Source organism: Thalassophryne amazonica, chromosome 20 (assembly GCF_902500255.1).
Source record: "Thalassophryne amazonica chromosome 20, fThaAma1.1, whole genome shotgun sequence".
NCBI classification, from domain to species: Eukaryota; Metazoa; Chordata; class Actinopteri; order Batrachoidiformes; family Batrachoididae; genus Thalassophryne; species Thalassophryne amazonica.
Genome location: NC_047122.1, coordinates 15,436,524 through 15,455,689, shown reverse-complemented (window position 1 = coordinate 15,455,689; position 19,166 = coordinate 15,436,524). Strand labels below are relative to the sequence as shown.

The window sequence follows — 19,166 nt, the reverse complement described above, 5'->3', positions numbered from 1 at the left end:
TCCGGACTTTTGAGCCACCGTCCACCATCTCTGTACTCGTCATAGAAGCTGTGTGATGACGTGAGCAATGTGAGTGTCCAATCAGAATTGGTTCACCGTCACATGGGTTTCCAAAATCCAATCATAGGGCAGATTCACCTCACGTGACACACCAAAGATTGTTTTTACGAGTGATGTGTTACTAGTTTATTATAGTTTGCTGTGTGTGGAAAGTTATTTCCCGCTTTACTTTTTCCTTTCTTATTTCTGATTGTAAACCTTTATTACACTTATAAAACACAATTATAGCATATATATTTTGAAAGTACAGGTTGTCCTGAAAAAAGAGACATAAAACTTGATTGTGGGATGCAGGGATAGCTGTTAACAGCAATAATAAACTATTTATGCCAGGCGAGTGAACTGTCCAAAAAATGCCCTAGGACCCCAGAGGGTTAACTGACCAATTTGAACGATTGATGTAATTTAGTAAGTACATTAAATTCAATAAATAGGGTTTTTATAATGCAGATAACCCTCCCTTTCCCTGAATATTCACTTCACAAAATAATATGAAAAAAAAAATACAAACACACCACACACACAAGATACCCTGAAGCACAGACTGAATGCAAAATAATGTTGAAAGAGTTTATACCCATTACAAAATTCAACAATCTGACTCTTCACCATATAAATGAATCTTTTTTTAAATTACAGTCTCTTGCATCAGTTCGAACATTCATGTTGTTAGCATCACCCATCTCATATGACTTTACTGTAACAGTGTATTCTAACCAGCAAACACCAATGAGGTCACCGACCTGTCCCAGCTGTAGCTTCAGATGATGAAGATGACGTGGGCCGTGTCTCCACAGACATTTTCATGTCCTCCACTGGATCCTCCTCTGAGAGTTGTGGGACGGCACTGGGTTTCATGTCAGTGTCCTCTGCAGCAGAGTTACTGACCTCTGGGACTGTTAAATTCACAATGCAACAATTACTGAGAAGATAAAAACCCCTGGAACAGCAGAGTATTTGATATTGCTGTTCCAGCAATATTAAATATTTTGTGTCTGCTACCTACAACCCGCATGGAATGACTCAAACCTAAACCTACTTCCAGGCATGTTATATATGCTACTCTAGAACCACCCCTAAATCCAAACAGTCCAACTGTCAACCCCCGCTGAGGTCCTTAGCCTGGGTCTCATTAAGATAAGATCAATGTCCTCAAAATCATTGCTGATTAATGATCTAATTCACTTAGATATGATTGGGTTATGGGAAACCTGTCTTAAATCTACAGCTGTCCTCCCCTTAAATAAGGCCTGCCCACCGGCGTATACATTTAGTCACGTCACTCGTGATGCGAAGCAAGGCGGGGTTTTGCTCTTATTTATAAATACAGGTTTAGTTTATTAGCTGTTGGGGGTAACAAATATAACTTGTTTGAAAATCTGATTATCCGCTCTGCCCACAATGCTATGTATTGCCAAGGTCAGAAGAATAAAAATCAGCTGTATTACTTTTTCGATTACTTTTTCACTGTATATAGGCCCCCTGGCCCATACTCTGAATTCTTAGATGAATTTGGGGAGTTCATTTAACTTGTCGACTAGTGCAGATAACATTCTGATTATTGGTGACTTCAACATTCATATAAATAAGCCATCTAATCTCCTCTGCAAATCATTTATGGAAATTATCATTAGGATATCAGCAATGCATTCAGGATTCGATGCACATTAGTGGAAATACCCTGGACTTGGTTCTTGCACGTGGTATTGCTGTCACAAATAGACATCATGCCTCTTGCATCAGTGGTCTCTGATCACTCACTTATCAGGTTTACAGTTTCGCTGCCATGTTTAGTGGAACAACAACCTTATTTATCACTACAGCAATGCATCAACTCCTCAACTACGACTGAACTTGAAGCTAGATTACCTGCTATCTTAGCTTTACATTTGGCAAATACCCAATCAGTAGACAGTCTTGTGGATAGTTTAAACTCAGCGCTCAAAACTACACTCGACAGGATTGCCCCACCTATGTTAAAACCACACACCCCCAAAACACAGTCACCTTGGTTCAATGACTACTTGCGTGACCTCAAGCATAAGGCTAGAGGTCTTGAACAGAAATGGCATAGTTCAAAATTAGAAGTATTCCACCTTGCGTGGCGTGATGCCATCTTAGACTATAAGGATGCACTACTGGTTACAAAGCGGGCCTATTACTCTGATTTGATCAACAAAAACAAGCATCACTCAAAGTTCTTGTTCAACACGGTGGAAACACTTATTCATGGACAACCAACTGTAACTTGCTCTCCTTTTACAGCACAAGATTTCTTGGATTACTTTGAGAATAAAATAGAAGACATTAGGTTAAACATATTCCAGCATGCCTTAACCCAGCCACTACACCCTGCTATTGAGGTGGGTACCATTACTGAGGTATTACCTAGATTTACAGAATTTCTCACTTGACGTGTTGACGAAACTCATAACGTCTACAAAAAGCACAACGTGCTTATTCGATCCCAAACCAACAAAACTGTTTGAGAGCCAGTATTTATGAGTCAGGCAGGTGGTGATTTATGACCCCTTCAGATTCCCCCCCCCCCATTTTTTTTTTTTTTTTAAATGGGTAGATATATGTTAGAACAAAAATAAAATGTTTGTTTTATCCTGGATAGGGTTCGCATTTTTTTTAGGGGGTCCTGCAAATTTTGTGTCTAAATGAGGCTAAGATCACAAGATTTAGGTTTTGAATGCCCATATTTCCATGCACCCTGAGTGAGCCAAATTGATTTTCATTTGTATTAGTCTATCAGGTACGGACTCTCCAAAAACATGAAAATTTTGGCTGCTGACTCAGGGTGCAGCCTGCAAATCTGGCACTGCAAATCTCATGTTTTTTGTCTTCTTCTTCTTCTTTGTCTTTCGGCTGTTCCCGTTAGGGGTCGCCACAGCAGATCAATCGTTTCCATCTCACCCTGTCCTCTGTATCTTCCTCTGTCACACCAACCACCTGCATGTCCTCTCTCAGCACATCCATGAACCTCCTCTTTGGTCTCCCTCTTCTCCTCCTGCCTGGTGGCTCCATCCTCAGCATCCTTCTCCCTATATACCCTGGGTCCCTCCTCTGCACATGTCCAAACCAGCTCAATCTCGCCTCGCTGACTTTGTCTCCAAACCGTCCCACCTGAGCTGTCCCTCTGATATGTTCATTCCTAATCTTGTCCATTCTTGTCACTCCCAAAGAGAATCTCAACATCTTCAGCTCTGCCACCTCCAGCTCTGCCTCCTGTCTTTTTGTTAGTGCCACTGTCTCTAAACCATACAACATAGCTGGTCTCACTACTGTTTTGTAAACTTTCCCCTTCACTCTTGCTGATATTCTTCGGTCACAAATCACTCCTGCCACCTTTCTCCACCCACTCCACCCTGCCTGCACTCTCTTCTTCACCTCTCTACCACACTCTCCATTACTTTGAACAGTTGACCCCAAATATTTAAACTCATCTACTTTCACCACTTCTACTCCTTGTAACTGCACTATTCCACTGGGCTCCCTCTCATTCACACACATGTACTCAGTCTTGCTTCTACTGACTTTCATTCCCCTTCTCTCCAAAGCATATCTCCACTTCTCCAGACTAGACTCAACTTGCTCTCTACTCTCACTACAGATTACAATGTCATCTGCAAACATCATAGTCCATGGGGACTCCTGTCTGATCTCATCTGTCAACCTGTCCATCACCACTGCAAACAAGAAAGGACTCAGAGCTGATCCTTGGTGTAATCCCACCTCCACCTTGAATGAGTCTGTCATTGCAACTGCGCATCTCACCGCTGGCACACTATTCTTGTACATGTCCTGCACTACCCTAACATACTTCTCTGCCACTCCAGACTTCCTCATACAATACCACAACTCTTCTCTTGGCACCCTATCATAAGCTTTTTCTAAGTCCACAAACACACAATGTAACTCTTTCTGTCCTCTGTACTTTTCCAACAGTATTCTCAGAGCAAACATTGCATCTGTAGTGCTCTTTCTCGGCATGAAACCATATTGCTGCTCACAGATCTTTACCTGTTTTCTAAGCCTAGCTTCTACTACTCTTTCCCATAACTTCAGGCTGTGGCTGATCAGCTTTATGCCTCTGTAGTTACTGCAGCTCTGCACATCACCCTTGTTCTTGAAAATAGGAACCAGCACACTTCGTCTCCACTCCTCAGGCATCCTCTCACTTTCCAAGATTTTATTAAACAATCTGGTTAGAAACTCTACTGCCATCTCTCCTAGACATTTCCATGCCTCCATTGGAATGTCATCTGGACCAACTGCCTTTCCACTCTTCATCCTCTTCATAGCAGCCCTCACTTCTTCCTTGCTAATCTCTTTTACTTCCTGATTTACTCTCACCACATCATCCAGCCTTTTCTCTCGCTCATTTTCTTTATTCATCAACTCTTCAAAATATTCCCTCCACCTTCTCAGCACACACTCCTCACTTGTCAGCACATTACCATGCGCATCTTTTACCACTCTAACCTGCTGCACATCCTTTCCAGCTCTGTCCCTTTGTCTGGCCAATCGGTACAAGTCCTTTTCTCCTTCCTTACTATTCAACTTCTTGTACAGCTCGCAATATGCCTTTCCTTTGCTTTTGCCACTTCTCTTCTCGCCTTACGCCACATCTCCTTGTACTCCTGTCTAATTTCTTCATCTCTCCAACTATCCCAAAACTTTTTTGCCAACCTCTTTCTCCTTATGCTTTCCTGGACCTCTTCATTCCACCACCAAGTCTCCTTGTCTTCCTTCCACTGTCCAGATGTCATACCCAGTACTGCCCTAGCTGTCTCCCTCACCACATCTGCAGTACTTTTCCAGTTGTCCAAAACTGCTTCCCCTCCAACTAGTGCTTCTCTCACCTGCTCGCTAAATTTCACACAACAGTCTTCCTCCTTCAGCTTCCACCATCTGATCCTTTGTTGAGCTCTCACTCTCCTCTTCTTCTTTACTTCTAAAGTCATCCTACCAACAACCATCCTATGCTGTCTAGTGACACTCTCTCCTGCTACCACCTTACAGTCTGTGATTTCTTTTAGCTTGCATCTCCTATAAAGAATGTAGTCCACCTGTGTGCACCTTCCTCCACTCTTATATGTTACCCTGTGCTCCTCCCTTTTCTTAAAGTATGTATTCACCACAGCCATTTCCATCCTTTTTGCAAAATCAACTACCATCTGTCCTTCCCCATTCCCATCCTTGATACCATATCTACCCATTACTTCCTCATCACCTCTGTTCCCTTCACCAACATGCCCATTGAAGTCTGCTCCTATCACCACTCTTTCATGCTTGGGCACACTCTCCACCACCTCATCTAACACACTCCAGAAATCTTCTTTCTCCTTCATCTCACAACCTACCTATGGGGCATATGCACTGATGATATTCATCATCACCCCTTCAATTTCCAACTTCACACTCATCACCCTGTCAGACACTCGCTTAACCTCCAACACACTTTTAACATACTCTTCCTTTAAAATGACCCCAACACCATTTCTCTTCCTGTCCTCACCATGGTACAACAACTTGTACCCACCGCCGATGCTCCTGCTCTTACTTCCCTTCCACTTGGTCTCTTGCACACACGATATGTCTACCTTTCTCTTCTCCATCATATCAGCTAGCTCTCTCCCTTTACCAGTCACACTACCAACATTCAAAGTCCCCACTCTCATTTCCACCCTTCTAGTTTTCTTCTTCTCCCGCTGTTCGTGGCAACGTTTTCCTCCTCTTCTTCGTCGTCTTCGCCCAGCAATAGCCCAATTTCCACCGGCACCCTGTTGGGCAATAGCACCGGTGGCGGACGTTGTTAACCCGGGCCGCGACCGATCCGGTATGGGAATTCGATTCTGAGTCTGCATAGTTGGGTTGACTTGTTTTACACCGGATGCCCTTCCTGACGCAACCCTCCTCATTTATACTGGCTTGGGACCGGCACTCAGAATGTACTGGCTGCACACCCCATGTGGCTGAGTTAGGGTCATGTTTTTTGTAATTGTGCACATTTTCACAAGGGTGGTGTGGCCTGCACCTTTCGTTCGCCAAGGTCTTTTATGCATGTGATGATAGATTAGGACCCCTTACTTTGATTTTGATGAAAATTTTGGCAGCTGACTTTAGACGCACAAGTATAGGGGGCGCCTGTGACTGCTGGGATAGGCTCCACCCCCCGTGACCCTTAATTGGACTAAGCTGTTGAAGATGAATGTGTTGTCCTATTCTCAGCAACTTTTTGCACATTTTTCATAAGAACCAAACATTGTTTATTTTTAGCAGTTTAGTTCCTATTTGGCCACCAGGTGGCAGCCTACAACCAGAATAGCTTGTCACACTGCACTCAAACTTAAAGAGGCCCCTTTACCCTGTTATGGGAGCAAATTCTGCACGTTTCATGAAAATCGGAGGAAGTTGCCAATTTACCATATTTGGCCGCTTCGTGAAGTGGTCCAACAAAAACAGTGCAAAAAGGGTCAATATGAAAAACCAAGCACAAAACTCTTTTTACTACTGAAACTAGAGATGTTAAGTGACAATATGAGCAAAGGCGCAATTTAGAACTAGAAATTGGGGGGACAAAGTGCGAGGGCCGAAGCCCATAGGCCGGGGATCTGGCCAAAGTCAGCCTCCCCCAGAAGCTGACGGTTTCTGCATTCTGACCATCCAGAACAGTAATTTTAATGTTTTGAGAAGACCATAAAGTGGACACCATTTGACTTATGCAATTTGAAACTGTGGATATAAGTACTTATTCTGAGAATAGCCAGCATTGATTTTATTAACATCCTGGTGTAAATAAGTTATCACCACATGTGTAGAACTCAAAAAGAATTGAGAATTGGTTGAGTTCTCATTAAAAAAAAACCAACTGCAATGTGGTCAAATGTATTCATAATTATGAAAGAACAGGCTCTTAATGATTATTAACTATCGCATACTGTATTTTTTTCTCAATATTTGTTTTTGCATAAGTTTGAAAAAACAACAGATCATAAGTTTAGGATAAATTACTTACCATGAATTTAATTTTTGAAGTGGCATTAATGACAACACTCATACTGAACATAATTTCGCTTGCATAGACTGATTTTGGAGATCAAGCAATAATTGCAGATGGGCTTTCTGAGGTCCCAGATAGCTTTTCTGATTTCCTTTTCTAACTTTCAGAATTTAGTAAATTAGCATATGGTCCACTGATACTTATGTGTAGACACTAGTCCCTAGAGGCAACTACTTTTGGTTTCATATCTGGGCAAATGCAGTCCCAGAAAATTTAGAATGTGACAAACAACAAACAGGTAAATGGAGAACATGGAACATGAACAAACAGGGAACATGGAGAAATCACTTTGCCAAAAACTGGTAATTTCGCATTTTGGCGACAAACAGTGCCCCCTATACTTGTGTACCCAAAGTCAGCCTTCAAAATTTTCATTGAAATCAAAGTGAGAGGTTCTAATCTGTCATCACCTGCATAAAAAAATCTTGGCTAACGAAGGACGCAGGCCACACCGCCCCAGTGAAAATGTGCACAATTTAGAAAAGAAAAGAAAAGAAAAAAAAAAAAAGCAATTTGCAGTGCCACCTCTGGGCTGTGCCCTGAGTGAGATGCCAAAATTTTCTCATTTTTGGAGAGTCCATACCAGATAGACAAACACTAATGAAAATCAATTTGGCTCACTCACGGCGCACGGAAATATGAACATTCAAAAACCTAAATTTTGTGATTTTGCCATTTTGGTTCATTTTGACCCCAAATTTCCAGGACCCCCTAAAAGAAGGTGGACCTTATCAAGGATACAAAATGTGGTTTCTGTTTCTTTTCAACATATATCTACCCATAAAAAATTTTGGGGAAAAATCTGAAGGGGTCATGAATAACCCTCTAATAGGAGACCATAGTCTCATTTGAACCCTGCATGATATTGCAGGATTTGACCACTTAAGGGGACCTCCGTTTAATATATATACACAGCATAACTTCACATGGATAAATGGTGTACAGTATTGTTTTCAGCTGCAATCACCGAAGCAGTTGCGAAAAATAATTTTTTTTTTTCAGTTCCCGGTGAAGAAGAGAAGGCGAAGATGTGAGAGACATCGTGTTGGTAAGTGTTAGCCTACACAGCTAACCAGAGTAGCTCCATTTGCTCGCCTGCAAAACGGCCTGACACGTTTGTGCTCTGGATCATAAACAAACTTAACACATGTCCACTTTCCCACCGCATCGTCACTTTTTCTTTTCATTTTCACTTTGTTTGCATGTAATTTGCCCAAACCCCATTGAAAATGCTGTGGTTTGTACCACCGAAGTACAACCCCAATTCCAATGTTTTCCACTGTGTTACATCACCTTTCCTTCTAACAACACTCAATAAGCGTTTGGGAACTGAGGACACTAATTGTGAGCGTCATGATTGGGTATAAATGGAGCATCTCCAAAAGTCCTCAGCTGCTCACAAGCAAAGATGGGGTAAGGATCACCACTTTGTGAACAACTGTGTGAAAAAAATAGTCCAACCTCTGGATGTGTTCCTATACTGTTTCAAATCTGTAGTGATTAAAGCATTTCTTAAGAAATCTAATCTTGACCCTAGTGTATTGAAAACCTAAAGGCCGATATTAAATCTATGGTTTTGCTCTAAAATTCTGGAAAAGGTGGTTTCACAGGCAGATCATGGACCACCTTACTGAGAATAATCTTTTTGAGCCACTGCAGTCTGCTTTTAGAAAATATCATTCCACAGAGACGGCTCTCACTAAAGTGGTGAATGATCTACTTGCAACGGATTCAGACACCACTACGGTTCTGGTGCTGTTCGATCTTTGTGTTGCGTTTGATACCGTGGATCATCATATTCTACGCTCATTATGTCGATCGCGATCTACTGGTCGGTTGCAGAGGTAGTACGGGTCGATCGCAGAATGACAAAAAAAAAAAAATAGATGTCAGCCTATTATCCAACCAGTCAGATAACTGAATTTTGACCTTTAGGTCACCGCTCATGCATAACAACGGCGCTAATCGCAGCAAAACTGACAAGCTAGTCAGCGATTACCTCTGATTTTAAGCCCTTGCTAAAGCTTATGCTCATCAAATGAGTGAGAAGCTGGACCAAGTAAGAAGGCAAAAACATATCACTTTCATACGGAATGGGAGGTGGACTTTTTTTTTCATGATGTCATTTTAGCCCCAACCAGTCTCAGCAGAAGACTGCCCCTCCCTGAGCCTGGTTCTGCTGGAGGTTTCTTCCTGTTAAAAGGGAGTTTTTCCTTCCCACTGTGGCCAAGTGCTTGCTCATAGGGGGTCGTTTTGACCGTTGGGGTTTTTCATAATTATTGTATGGCCTTGCCTTACAATATGGAGCGCCTTGGGGCAACTGTTTGTTGTGATTTGGCGCTATATAAGAAAAAAGTTGATTGATTGATTTTCGAAGTGCGTTTGCCTCATCTGCCGATCTACCACCGCAGTACCAAAGAAGGGAAATGTGGAGCGGCATTTTCGACTGTTCATGGAAAATACGACACCGACTTCCTGCCGAAAAGCCAGCTGAGAAGAGAAAGGTGGAGGAACTAAAATCCCAGTTGTCCGGACAGCAGTCATTTTTCACTCAAACTTCAAAAGCGAAAGCCGCCACTGAAGCATCGTTCCGGGTGAGTCACGTCATCGTTAAAAAACAGTAAGTCCTTCCAAGACGGAGAGATGGTAAAAGAGGCATTCGTTGAAGCAGCTGACTCATTGTTCTGAGACTTTAAAAATAAGGCAGAGATATTATCTTCAATCAAAGCTCTGCAGCTGACATCGGAGATTGTGAGTGTTTCTCACTGCAGTTGGACAAATCTACAGATGTGAGTGACATAGCCCAGATTTGCATTTTCATTCGTATGGTGTTTAGTGATCTCACTGCAGAAGAGGAGCTATTAACAGTACTTCCCATGAAAGAACAGACGCGAGGAGAGGACATATTTCACACGTTTAAAAACTTTATCGAGAAAACTCAGCTCCCAGTGTACAAATTGGTGTCTATCACCACAGATGGAGGGAGCACCTGCAACAGTTGGGCGTGAATGGATTTATTGCTAAGTGCAGGCAGGACGATGCATTCCCAGACTTCTTGAATAACCATTGCATAATTCACCAACAAGCGTTATGCGCTAAAATGCTCACATGAAAGAGATGGATGTGGCAACGAAGATCGCCTGTTCTAGTCGAGCCAGATCTCTTCAAAGACGGCTATTCCGTGCACATCTGGAGAAGGCTGACTGCGACCACTCTGAGTTGTTGCTACATACTGACGTGAGATGGCTTAGTTGTGGGAAATTCCTCCAAAGCTTTCGAGAGCTCTGTCTGGAGATTAAGGAGTTTTTCCATGTATCTGGACATGCAGAATACAAGCAACTAAATGACGGTCAGTGGCTGTTGGACTTGGCATTTTTAACCGATCTGACAAACTTGTTGAATGACCTTAATCTTGAGCTGCAAGGAAAAGACAAAACTGTGACCAATATGATCAGCTCAGCTAACGCTTTCAAACAAAAGATGCAACATTTCTCCTCAAAGCTGCAGCACATGATTTGGCAAATTTCCAGCACCTGGCGTCAGAGCTGGAGAAGCAAGGGAAGGCCCGTGAGCAATTTGACAGTGTACGCTACATGGAGCAGATCGACAATTGTCTGTCAGAGTTTGACAAACGCTTTCAAGACTTTTCTTTGCTTGAGCCAGTCCCTACATTCATGTGCTATCCTCTTCAGGAAGATGTTGAGGTTGATTCACTCGCATCAAACATTGCAGCACTGTTTCACGTGAACTCTTCCGGAGTGGAAGATGAGATTTTGACTCTATAAACCGACATTGAGCTGAAGTCGAGAGCTTGTGGACAGTTTTGGACTTACAGAGGTAAAGTACCCCAACATGAGGAAATGTGCTACCTCCTTGACTGCATTATTCGGCTCCACTTATTTATGCGAGTCAGCCTTTTCCTACATGAAGATCATTAAGTCCAAATACCGTTCCACCATGACTGATGAACATTTGGAAGTGTGCTTGAGGCTGGCTGTCAGCAGCTATTGTCCAGACTATGCATCCCTGGCTGATTCAATTCAGTGCAAGTCATCAAAGTAAACTCAGGTAATTACAAAAAATGTTAATAGTTAATTATTATGTGTGTTGTGCAATATTGGTTCATTCAGTTATGCAAGGTACATCAACATACATTGTACATACAAAGAATCCACAATACATTTGAAAATAATTATATGTTTTGCATTTTTGTAGTGGGTAGATCATTTTGACTTGGTCGTTTTATAAGTAGCTCGCATGCTGAAAAGTGTGAGCACCCCTGTTCTATTCGATAGGCTGGAGAGTCATTTTGGGGTTACTGGGAATGCCCTTGCATGGTTGACATCATACCTGACCAGTCGTTCTCACTGTGTTTTGTACAACACACTACCTCTAACCTTAGTGACATGAAATTTGGGGTTCCACAGGGGTCCGTCGTAGGCCCCCTGGTTTCCTCCCTTTATATAGCACCCCTTGGGCACATATTGCGGCATTTTTGGATTACCTTCCATTGCTATACTGATGAGCTGATGATTAAGGTTCTGCTACTAACCTATAAAATTGTTCATGGACTGGCACCTTCCTACTTAGGTGACTTAATTAAACCCTGTGTACCGGCCCAGGCTCTGCGTTCACAGGGTGCAGAATCAAGGGTGAATAAAAAGTCTGTGGGTCACAGAGCTTTCTCTTATCGTGCCCCTGTTCTGTGGAATGAGCTCCCTGTATCAATAAAACAGTCAGATTCTGTAGAGACTTTCAAGTCCAGACTTAAGATGTGCTTATTTTTCCTCTTCTATTCTTCTTTTCTAACTGTTTGGAGAGGAATAACATCAACGTAAATGATTAAAATACACCCTAAATATGTTAAGAACTACAAATGAAATTTCTTCCGTTGACTCTTTGGCTTGGAGCAGATAAAAGTTACCCCCCGCACAAAAAAAGGCACTCTAGCTGAGTTACTTGAGTTTTTATTTTTTATTTTTTTTTACTTTTTCTTAAGTCTGGTATGTAGTGCAGTGATTTATTTTTGATAAAGAAAAACATCTGACTGTGTGCATGTGTACAAGTAAGGTGTGTACTTTAAATTATCTGTTTTAATCTGGTTTTTATCTGTTTTATTATGCTGTTTTAATTGTAAATTATATAATGGGAAATATGCAATAAGCTGATGAATTTTCCATCAGCATGCAAGCAGTGTACTGTTTTGTTGTTGTATTTATTGATTTTTGAGACAGAAATGTTTGCAGAGCACTTGAGGGCCAAGACAAATTTGACAAGGTGGAAATGACAAAGTTTAGTTTGCCGTACATGGATAACTGGTCTATCAGCAGCAATGGTCATTTGGTTTGATATCCTCATTTCTTTACCAGCAGAACTCTAATTATACCAGTTTTTACCTAAATATGTGTCATTTCATGGCCTGCCAGAACTATTATTTATTTAGTAGGTAAGCACTAAATGGACTAATTTCCCTATTAAAGCCTACTGTATAACAATCTAACTCCCAAGATCGTTGCCCAGTGGGGAAATGACTTGAAACAGGCATTCAAAAATAAAATGACTTATCTGTCAAAAATGTCCTCTCCGGAAACAGCATGCAGGTGAATAATATTTTTTGTTTGAAAGAGGTAATCACTATCTGTGATGCCACAAAAGGATGTGTACCTAATTTGCTCAAACGTCTTTAATATTGGGGTGTAACTCTCCGTCTGTCAAAAACTGTCCTCTCCGGAAATACTTATAATCCATCACTATTTAAGAATACAGAAACGCAATAGCAGTTGTATACTCTGAGTACATACTTACATCACATGTTTACAGTAGACGGTATATATGGGTAGATTGCACTAATCTTAGTCTGTATAATTTACACAACAATTATCTTAGTCAAAAAAAAAAATAAAATAAAAAAAGTCCTCTCCGGAAAGGTTGTACTTGTTATTTTCAATCTTTCCATAAATACATATGCAAACATCTGACAGGTCTGGAACTTTGGGCATTTAAGTACTCCAGTCAACAGTTAGATATGGATGAATAACTTGACCAAAGTAACGACTTTGATATTTTGGTGCCAGTGACACATACTTGTGAAACAGCCCGTTACTGCATTTTATCAACAACAAAAATCTGTGGTGTGTTATTATTTTGCTTTGCAATAAAAAAAATAAAATAAAAATCATTGGAGAAGCTCTTTGTTTACCTGTGTTTGATACGGCAGACGAGCTGTTGCTATCCACATCCATCAAAATATTCTTTTCCTCTTCTTTCATCTGAGCTTCTTGTTCCATCTGATCCACAGTACCGATGTCCATCAACTCATCAAGGTCATTAGCTGCAGAATCAGGACACTGCTTGACCTTCTCTGGGCTGATGTCTGGATTACTATCCATGTCTAGGTCCACCTTTTCAGCAGGTCTAAGAGGCTTTTCCTCCAGGCTCATGTCTGTACATCCCACACTTTCTTCTTTTAATGAAGATTCTTCCACAGGTTTCACCTCTGTACAGTCCCTGTCAGACTCTGAGGCACAACTTGGCCTGTCGCTGCCCACAAACACAGCAGAGCTGATTGTGTCGGTTGCAGGCAAGCATTCAGGTGAGGATGATGGACTTACAGCACGGACCACTTTGGACATATTTTCTCTATCAACATTTTCCCCACATTCAACTTTTGAAGAAGATTTAACCTTGACCTCTGAGTCAACCAAATTCATAGATGGTTCTTGCTCTACTTCAGCCCCCAAATCTTTTCTCTCAGTTTCTTTTTCAACTGCTACAGAACTAAAATCAACATCATCTTCGTGTTTTGGCTCAATCTCTGGCTCACCCATATCCACAGGCTCTTCTGGTTTCAGTTTTGCTTCAGTTTTTTCATCAACAGAACCAAAGTCAACATCATCTCCATGTTCTGAAACTCTTGGGGAAGGTCTTGGAATGATCTCTGGATCACACAAATCCACCAACTCTTCTCGTTTCACTTTGGCTTCAGTTTTTTCTTCAGCAGAACCAAAGTCAACATCTTCATGTTTAGGTTTTGGCTCAACTTCTGGGTCCCCAGACTGTTCTGGCTTCATTTTGGCTTCAGTTTTCTCTTTAACAGAACTAAAGTCAACATCCTCTACATGTTCACAAAGCTTTGGGGAAGGTTTTGGCTCAATCTCTGGATTGCCCATATCCACAGACTCTTTTGGTTTCCCTTTGTCTTCACTTTTTTCTCTCAGTTTTCTGTTCAACAGAACCAAAGCCAACATCTTCTACATGTTCAGAAAGCTTTGGGGAAGGTTTTGGCTCAATCACCGCATCACCCATATCCACAGATTCTTCTGGTCTCCCTTTGTCTTCAGTTTTTCTCTCAGTTTTCTGTTCAACAGAACCAACGCCAACATCCTCTACATGCTCAGAAAGCTTTGGGGAAGGTTTTGGCTCAATCTCCGGATTGCCCATATTCACAGACTCTTCTGGTATCCCTTTGTTTTCAGTTTTTCTCTCAGTTTTTTCTTCAACAGAACAAAATTCAACATCCTCTACATGTTTATAAAGCCTTGGGGAACGTTTTGGAACGATCTCCAGGTCATCTGTATCAACAGACTCTTCTGGCTCCTCTCTGGTTTCAGTTTTTCTCTCCATTTCTTTTTCAAAAAAAACAAAGTCGTCATCCTCTCTCTGCCCAGAAAAGGGCAGAGAGGAGCATTTCAGATCACCTTCTGGGCAATCTAGATTCACTAATGCTTCTGGTTCTGCTTTGGCCCCACTTTCTTTTTCAACAGTGACTGAAACATCATCACTGTCTTCACCATGTTGATAAAGTCTTATGGAAGCTTCATTCATCTCTGGGTTGCACATATCCACCGTTTCTGGTTCCACATTAGCTGCACTTTCTTTTCTCTCCATTTCTTTTTCAACAGCTACTGAACCAAAGACGAGGTCATCTCCGTGTTGAGAAGATCTTGCAGAAGAGTCAATCATCTCTGGGTTGGACAATTCCACTAATGTTTCCGATTCAGGCTTGGCCTCAGTTTCTTTTTCAATTACTACAGAATCAACATTACCATCTTGTCCACATTGAGAAGATCTTGTGGAAGAGTAAATAATGTCTGGGTTGTACATATCCATGAATGTTTCTGGCTCTGTCTTGGCAGCAGTTTCTTTTTCCTCAGGTTCTTTGTCAGCAGCTACAGAACCAAAGTCAGTGACTTTACCACAGTGAGAAAGTCTTGTGGAATAATTGTTCCTCTCTGGGTTGCACAAATCCTCTGAAGTTTCTGGTTCAACTCTGGTGCCAGGTTCTTTCATTGATGTTTCTTTTTTGACAGTAAGAGAATCACAATCAAGATCTTCTCCATGGTCAGAAAGTCTTGTGGATGATTTGTTCCTCTCTGGGTTGCACATATCCTCTGATGTTTCTGATTCAACTCTGGTGCCAGGTTCTTTTATTGATGTTTCTTTTTTGAAAGTAAGAGAACCACAATCAATATCTTCTCCATGTTCAGAAAGTCTTGTGGATGATTTGATTAACTCTGGGTTGTACATATTCACTAATGTGTCTACATCCACTCTGACCCTAGTTTCTCTACTCTCCGTTCCTTGTACACCAACAACAGAATCAAAGTCAACAGCCTCTCTGTGTTCAGAAGGTCTTGGGGAAGATTTGAAATCAACCACTGGGTCACCCATATTCACAGATGCTCCTGGCTGCAAAGCAACTTCCACGGAGTCTCTGTCAGTCTGTTCTTTTACCTGCATAAAACAACAAATCCACTATCAAAAATACAAAGTATACCATCACTTTGCCTACAGTTTCACTTTCCAGTGTACTGTGTGAAAATACATGTAACTTTTCCCTCAGGCACAGACAACTTCAGTTGGTACATTTCTATAAAATTATCCACATGGTTCAACTCTGCAAAAATTTATTCACAATGATTTTTATGTCTGTACGCCACACTTTCAAGTGCAAGTTTGTAGCCTGTGTTTTTCTTTAATATTATTATTAAATGCAATGTTTTCTTTACCTTTTTTGTATATGGTTTTGTGACTTTTCATAGTTTAATACTTGTTTAATTTCACTTGTTTTCATCTTTTTATTATAATTATAACTAGTGAATTTCCTTAGCATGGGATCAAAGTCTGAGCTTATCTCACCGTGATCACACAAGCATGTTTAGGTTAGTTACAATTCAAATTTTCCTGCAACTTCTGAAATCCAAATTTAAAGTAGACCTGTACTGAAATAAATGCAGTCAGATCTTTGGACCAAAAAATGACTTATATTTACACATAAGTTCCTTCTGAATGTAATAAAGTAAATCTGCAAGCCCAGATCTGTCATTCAACGGAGAAATCTTCATTTAAAAGTGACAAATTTACAGCTAAAATTTAGCCCTCCGCAAAACTGTCATCACATCCGGGACACTGCCGAGACGTCAGGGAAAAGACCCTATCCCAGCATGCATTGCGCGCGCCAACTGTAATTTGTGGATTTACGTCACTTGGCATCTGCACCTTTTTCTTGTCTTATACGGAAGGATCTACTTTTTTAAAAACTTCATATTGTCTTGCGGCACGTTTGGTGAGTACACATTTCTTTTATTTGTGCTTGAAAATTATTTTGGGGGACTTTTTCATACACCCGTTTGATTCAGTGGTGTCGCATTGAAAATCTACTGTCTTTCGCCTCCGGTGTTACCGTCGCGGGGTATGGAGGCAGGACCATTAAAAAGATATAAACCTCTCTCAGTGGCCATGGAGCTCTGCGGCTCCGATTACCGAGACGTGGGGCGCTGCGGATTTTGCCGCAAAAGTCTGTCCTTGCAGCGACAGGTGTACCGGCCGCTCCGCATCAAAACAGCGAGCGTAGTCTCTGGACTTTTGCCAAGTTGGCTGCACCTCCATTCAAATCAAATCAATTTTATTTATATAGCGCCAAATCACAACAAACAGTTGCCCCAAGGCACTTCAGTAGACAGGGACGTGGTGCTGGCTGCACAGCAGACACGAGGGCGATGCGAGTGGCCCGCTTCGGCGTTTACCGAGCACGCAGACTCAGTAAGCGCAGCGGAGGCAGAGAGCGAGGCGTTGGGGAAGAACGTCGCCTGCTGTGGATGTCGCCGCTGATCTGAGCATGCAGAGCTGTATCTCACATTCATTGCAGCTTACTTTTGGATGCTGAAACCAAGATGTGTATAACAGTAACATTACTAACAGATAAAATCAATTCAATGCGGGATCGGACTGAAGGCGGGAGCGCTCCGTCTTCTGCCGGACGTCACTGCAATGACCCGGATGTACAAACAGTTTTCGCTGAGGGCCAAATTTTAGCTGCAAATTTGTCACTTTTAAATGAAGATTTCTCCGCTGAATTACAAATTCTTGCAGATTTACTTTACTGCATTCATAAGGGTCTTATAAATACATATCAGCTATTTCTTTCTGAGATCTGACATTTATTTAAATGCAGGTCTACTTTAAGCATAAAACTTCCCTACCAGAATATCTTTATGTTAATACTTGAAAATAAAATGACATTTAGGAGAACTCCGATTCTATTTCAACACAATAAGCGATATCAAGCTGGAGCATTGCAGCATACGCCACCCTCTGGGGTAACATATAAGTGTACTTTTTTTAAGATTCGTAGAAGTAATGTTATCTATTTTCTGAACAGGTGAGAGAATGCTCAATCACTGTCCTCTAAATGGGAACTGATTCTCATTTTTCCACATGCTGGAGGTGGAATTTTAACTGTTGCACAGCCAGCTGTGGGTACATAGTCCCTGTAGTAATCACAACAAATGCAATATATGCTGCAAGCAGTCAAACTACAAGAACGCAAGAATACAAAGAAAACTTCTGGAAAATGTAGTCTGAGTTCCGTCGCTGATACCAGTGTATTGTCTTCCCAACATTTTGTTTTAAAAATAACTTGTCACTCAGTTGTCATAGTTGAGCATGTAGAGGATTGACTGTTGACAATGTCTTACAACAATCATTAAAACATTGATCCATTAAAATACTTTATTTTGTGGCAGTATTGTTAAATTGACTATTAATTTCAATAAACCTAAAACTAGCATGCAGCATTAGGATCCCGAGTGAAACACAGATTAAAAACCTCAAAAGTACGGCTTGTAAAGTTTTCCAATGTGCTTGATAACTGATGGAAATACCCAATTTATTGACGGGAAATAACATTAAGAAGCGTATGCTGAAAAAAGACGGCTAATGCTAACCGTGTGGATATGGGCGGCAAAAAGCATGATTAAAAAGATAATTAAGAGTTTTTTTTAGCTGCATGCACGAACTCGCACTTTAAACCCATTTGCTCCAACATGAATTTAAAGGTTATCAACACGGCCGCGGCTATGTAAACACGAGTTAGCCTTAGCTCTGCACCTAGCATTAGCCAAAAGCTACAGTCTTGCAGAGGGCCATTTAAAAACGGGGTGCCTTTACCTTTGTCTGCGCCTCTTCATTTGAGTTCGCCATTGTTTGCTGATATTACCCCACTATTTGCACAACCTGCAAATAAGCACCAGCTCACCATTTAGCTGCTCTTGCCAAGCTAAAGTTAGCACGCATTTAGCCGACAGTTCGCTACCATCAGATAATCTGCGGCTGCCTGCGCCGCGCGAAGACGTTTGCCACGACAGGAAAAAAAATCAGCAAAACCTCCTCCGACCTGCAACAGAAACTTCCAGGCTTGGACTGGGAATGATTTCAGCCCGAACAACGGGCACAAAGTACCGCGCCAGCCGCTCGGACGGGCAACGCTGGATTGGCGCTGATAAGTTTGTCCGCCGTCGGCTGCCGTAGAACCCTCCGGATGTAATTGTATTATTATTAATAATTGTATTTTTGACAAAATGCCCCAACATCAAACTGAAGGAGTATAGGTTTTATATACATTAATATCTGGGTAGTTCTTTTTAGAAGGGACCACAGCTAGGAGCGTGTGTGTGTGTGTGTGTGTGGGGGGGGGATTTGATGATTTGCTTTGTTTACATTCTAACTCACGTGACCTGCGATTTATTCACACACT

At 41.5% G+C, this 19,166-nt stretch overlaps 1 protein-coding gene across 1 annotated transcript in view; it reads right to left on the bottom strand.

The window, feature by feature from the left end:
• LOC117502384 overlaps positions 1-18,914 on the bottom strand; it is a 112,131-nt gene extending 93,217 nt beyond the window's left edge. The window contains 4 exon segments of the mRNA XM_034161413.1: positions 804-956; positions 13,332-14,100; positions 14,197-15,865; positions 18,581-18,914. Coding sequence (XP_034017304.1) covers positions 804-956; positions 13,332-14,100; positions 14,197-14,379 — 1,105 coding nt within the window. The 5' untranslated portion in view covers positions 14,380-15,865; positions 18,581-18,914.
• Between the last annotated feature and the right edge of the window lie 252 nt (positions 18,915-19,166).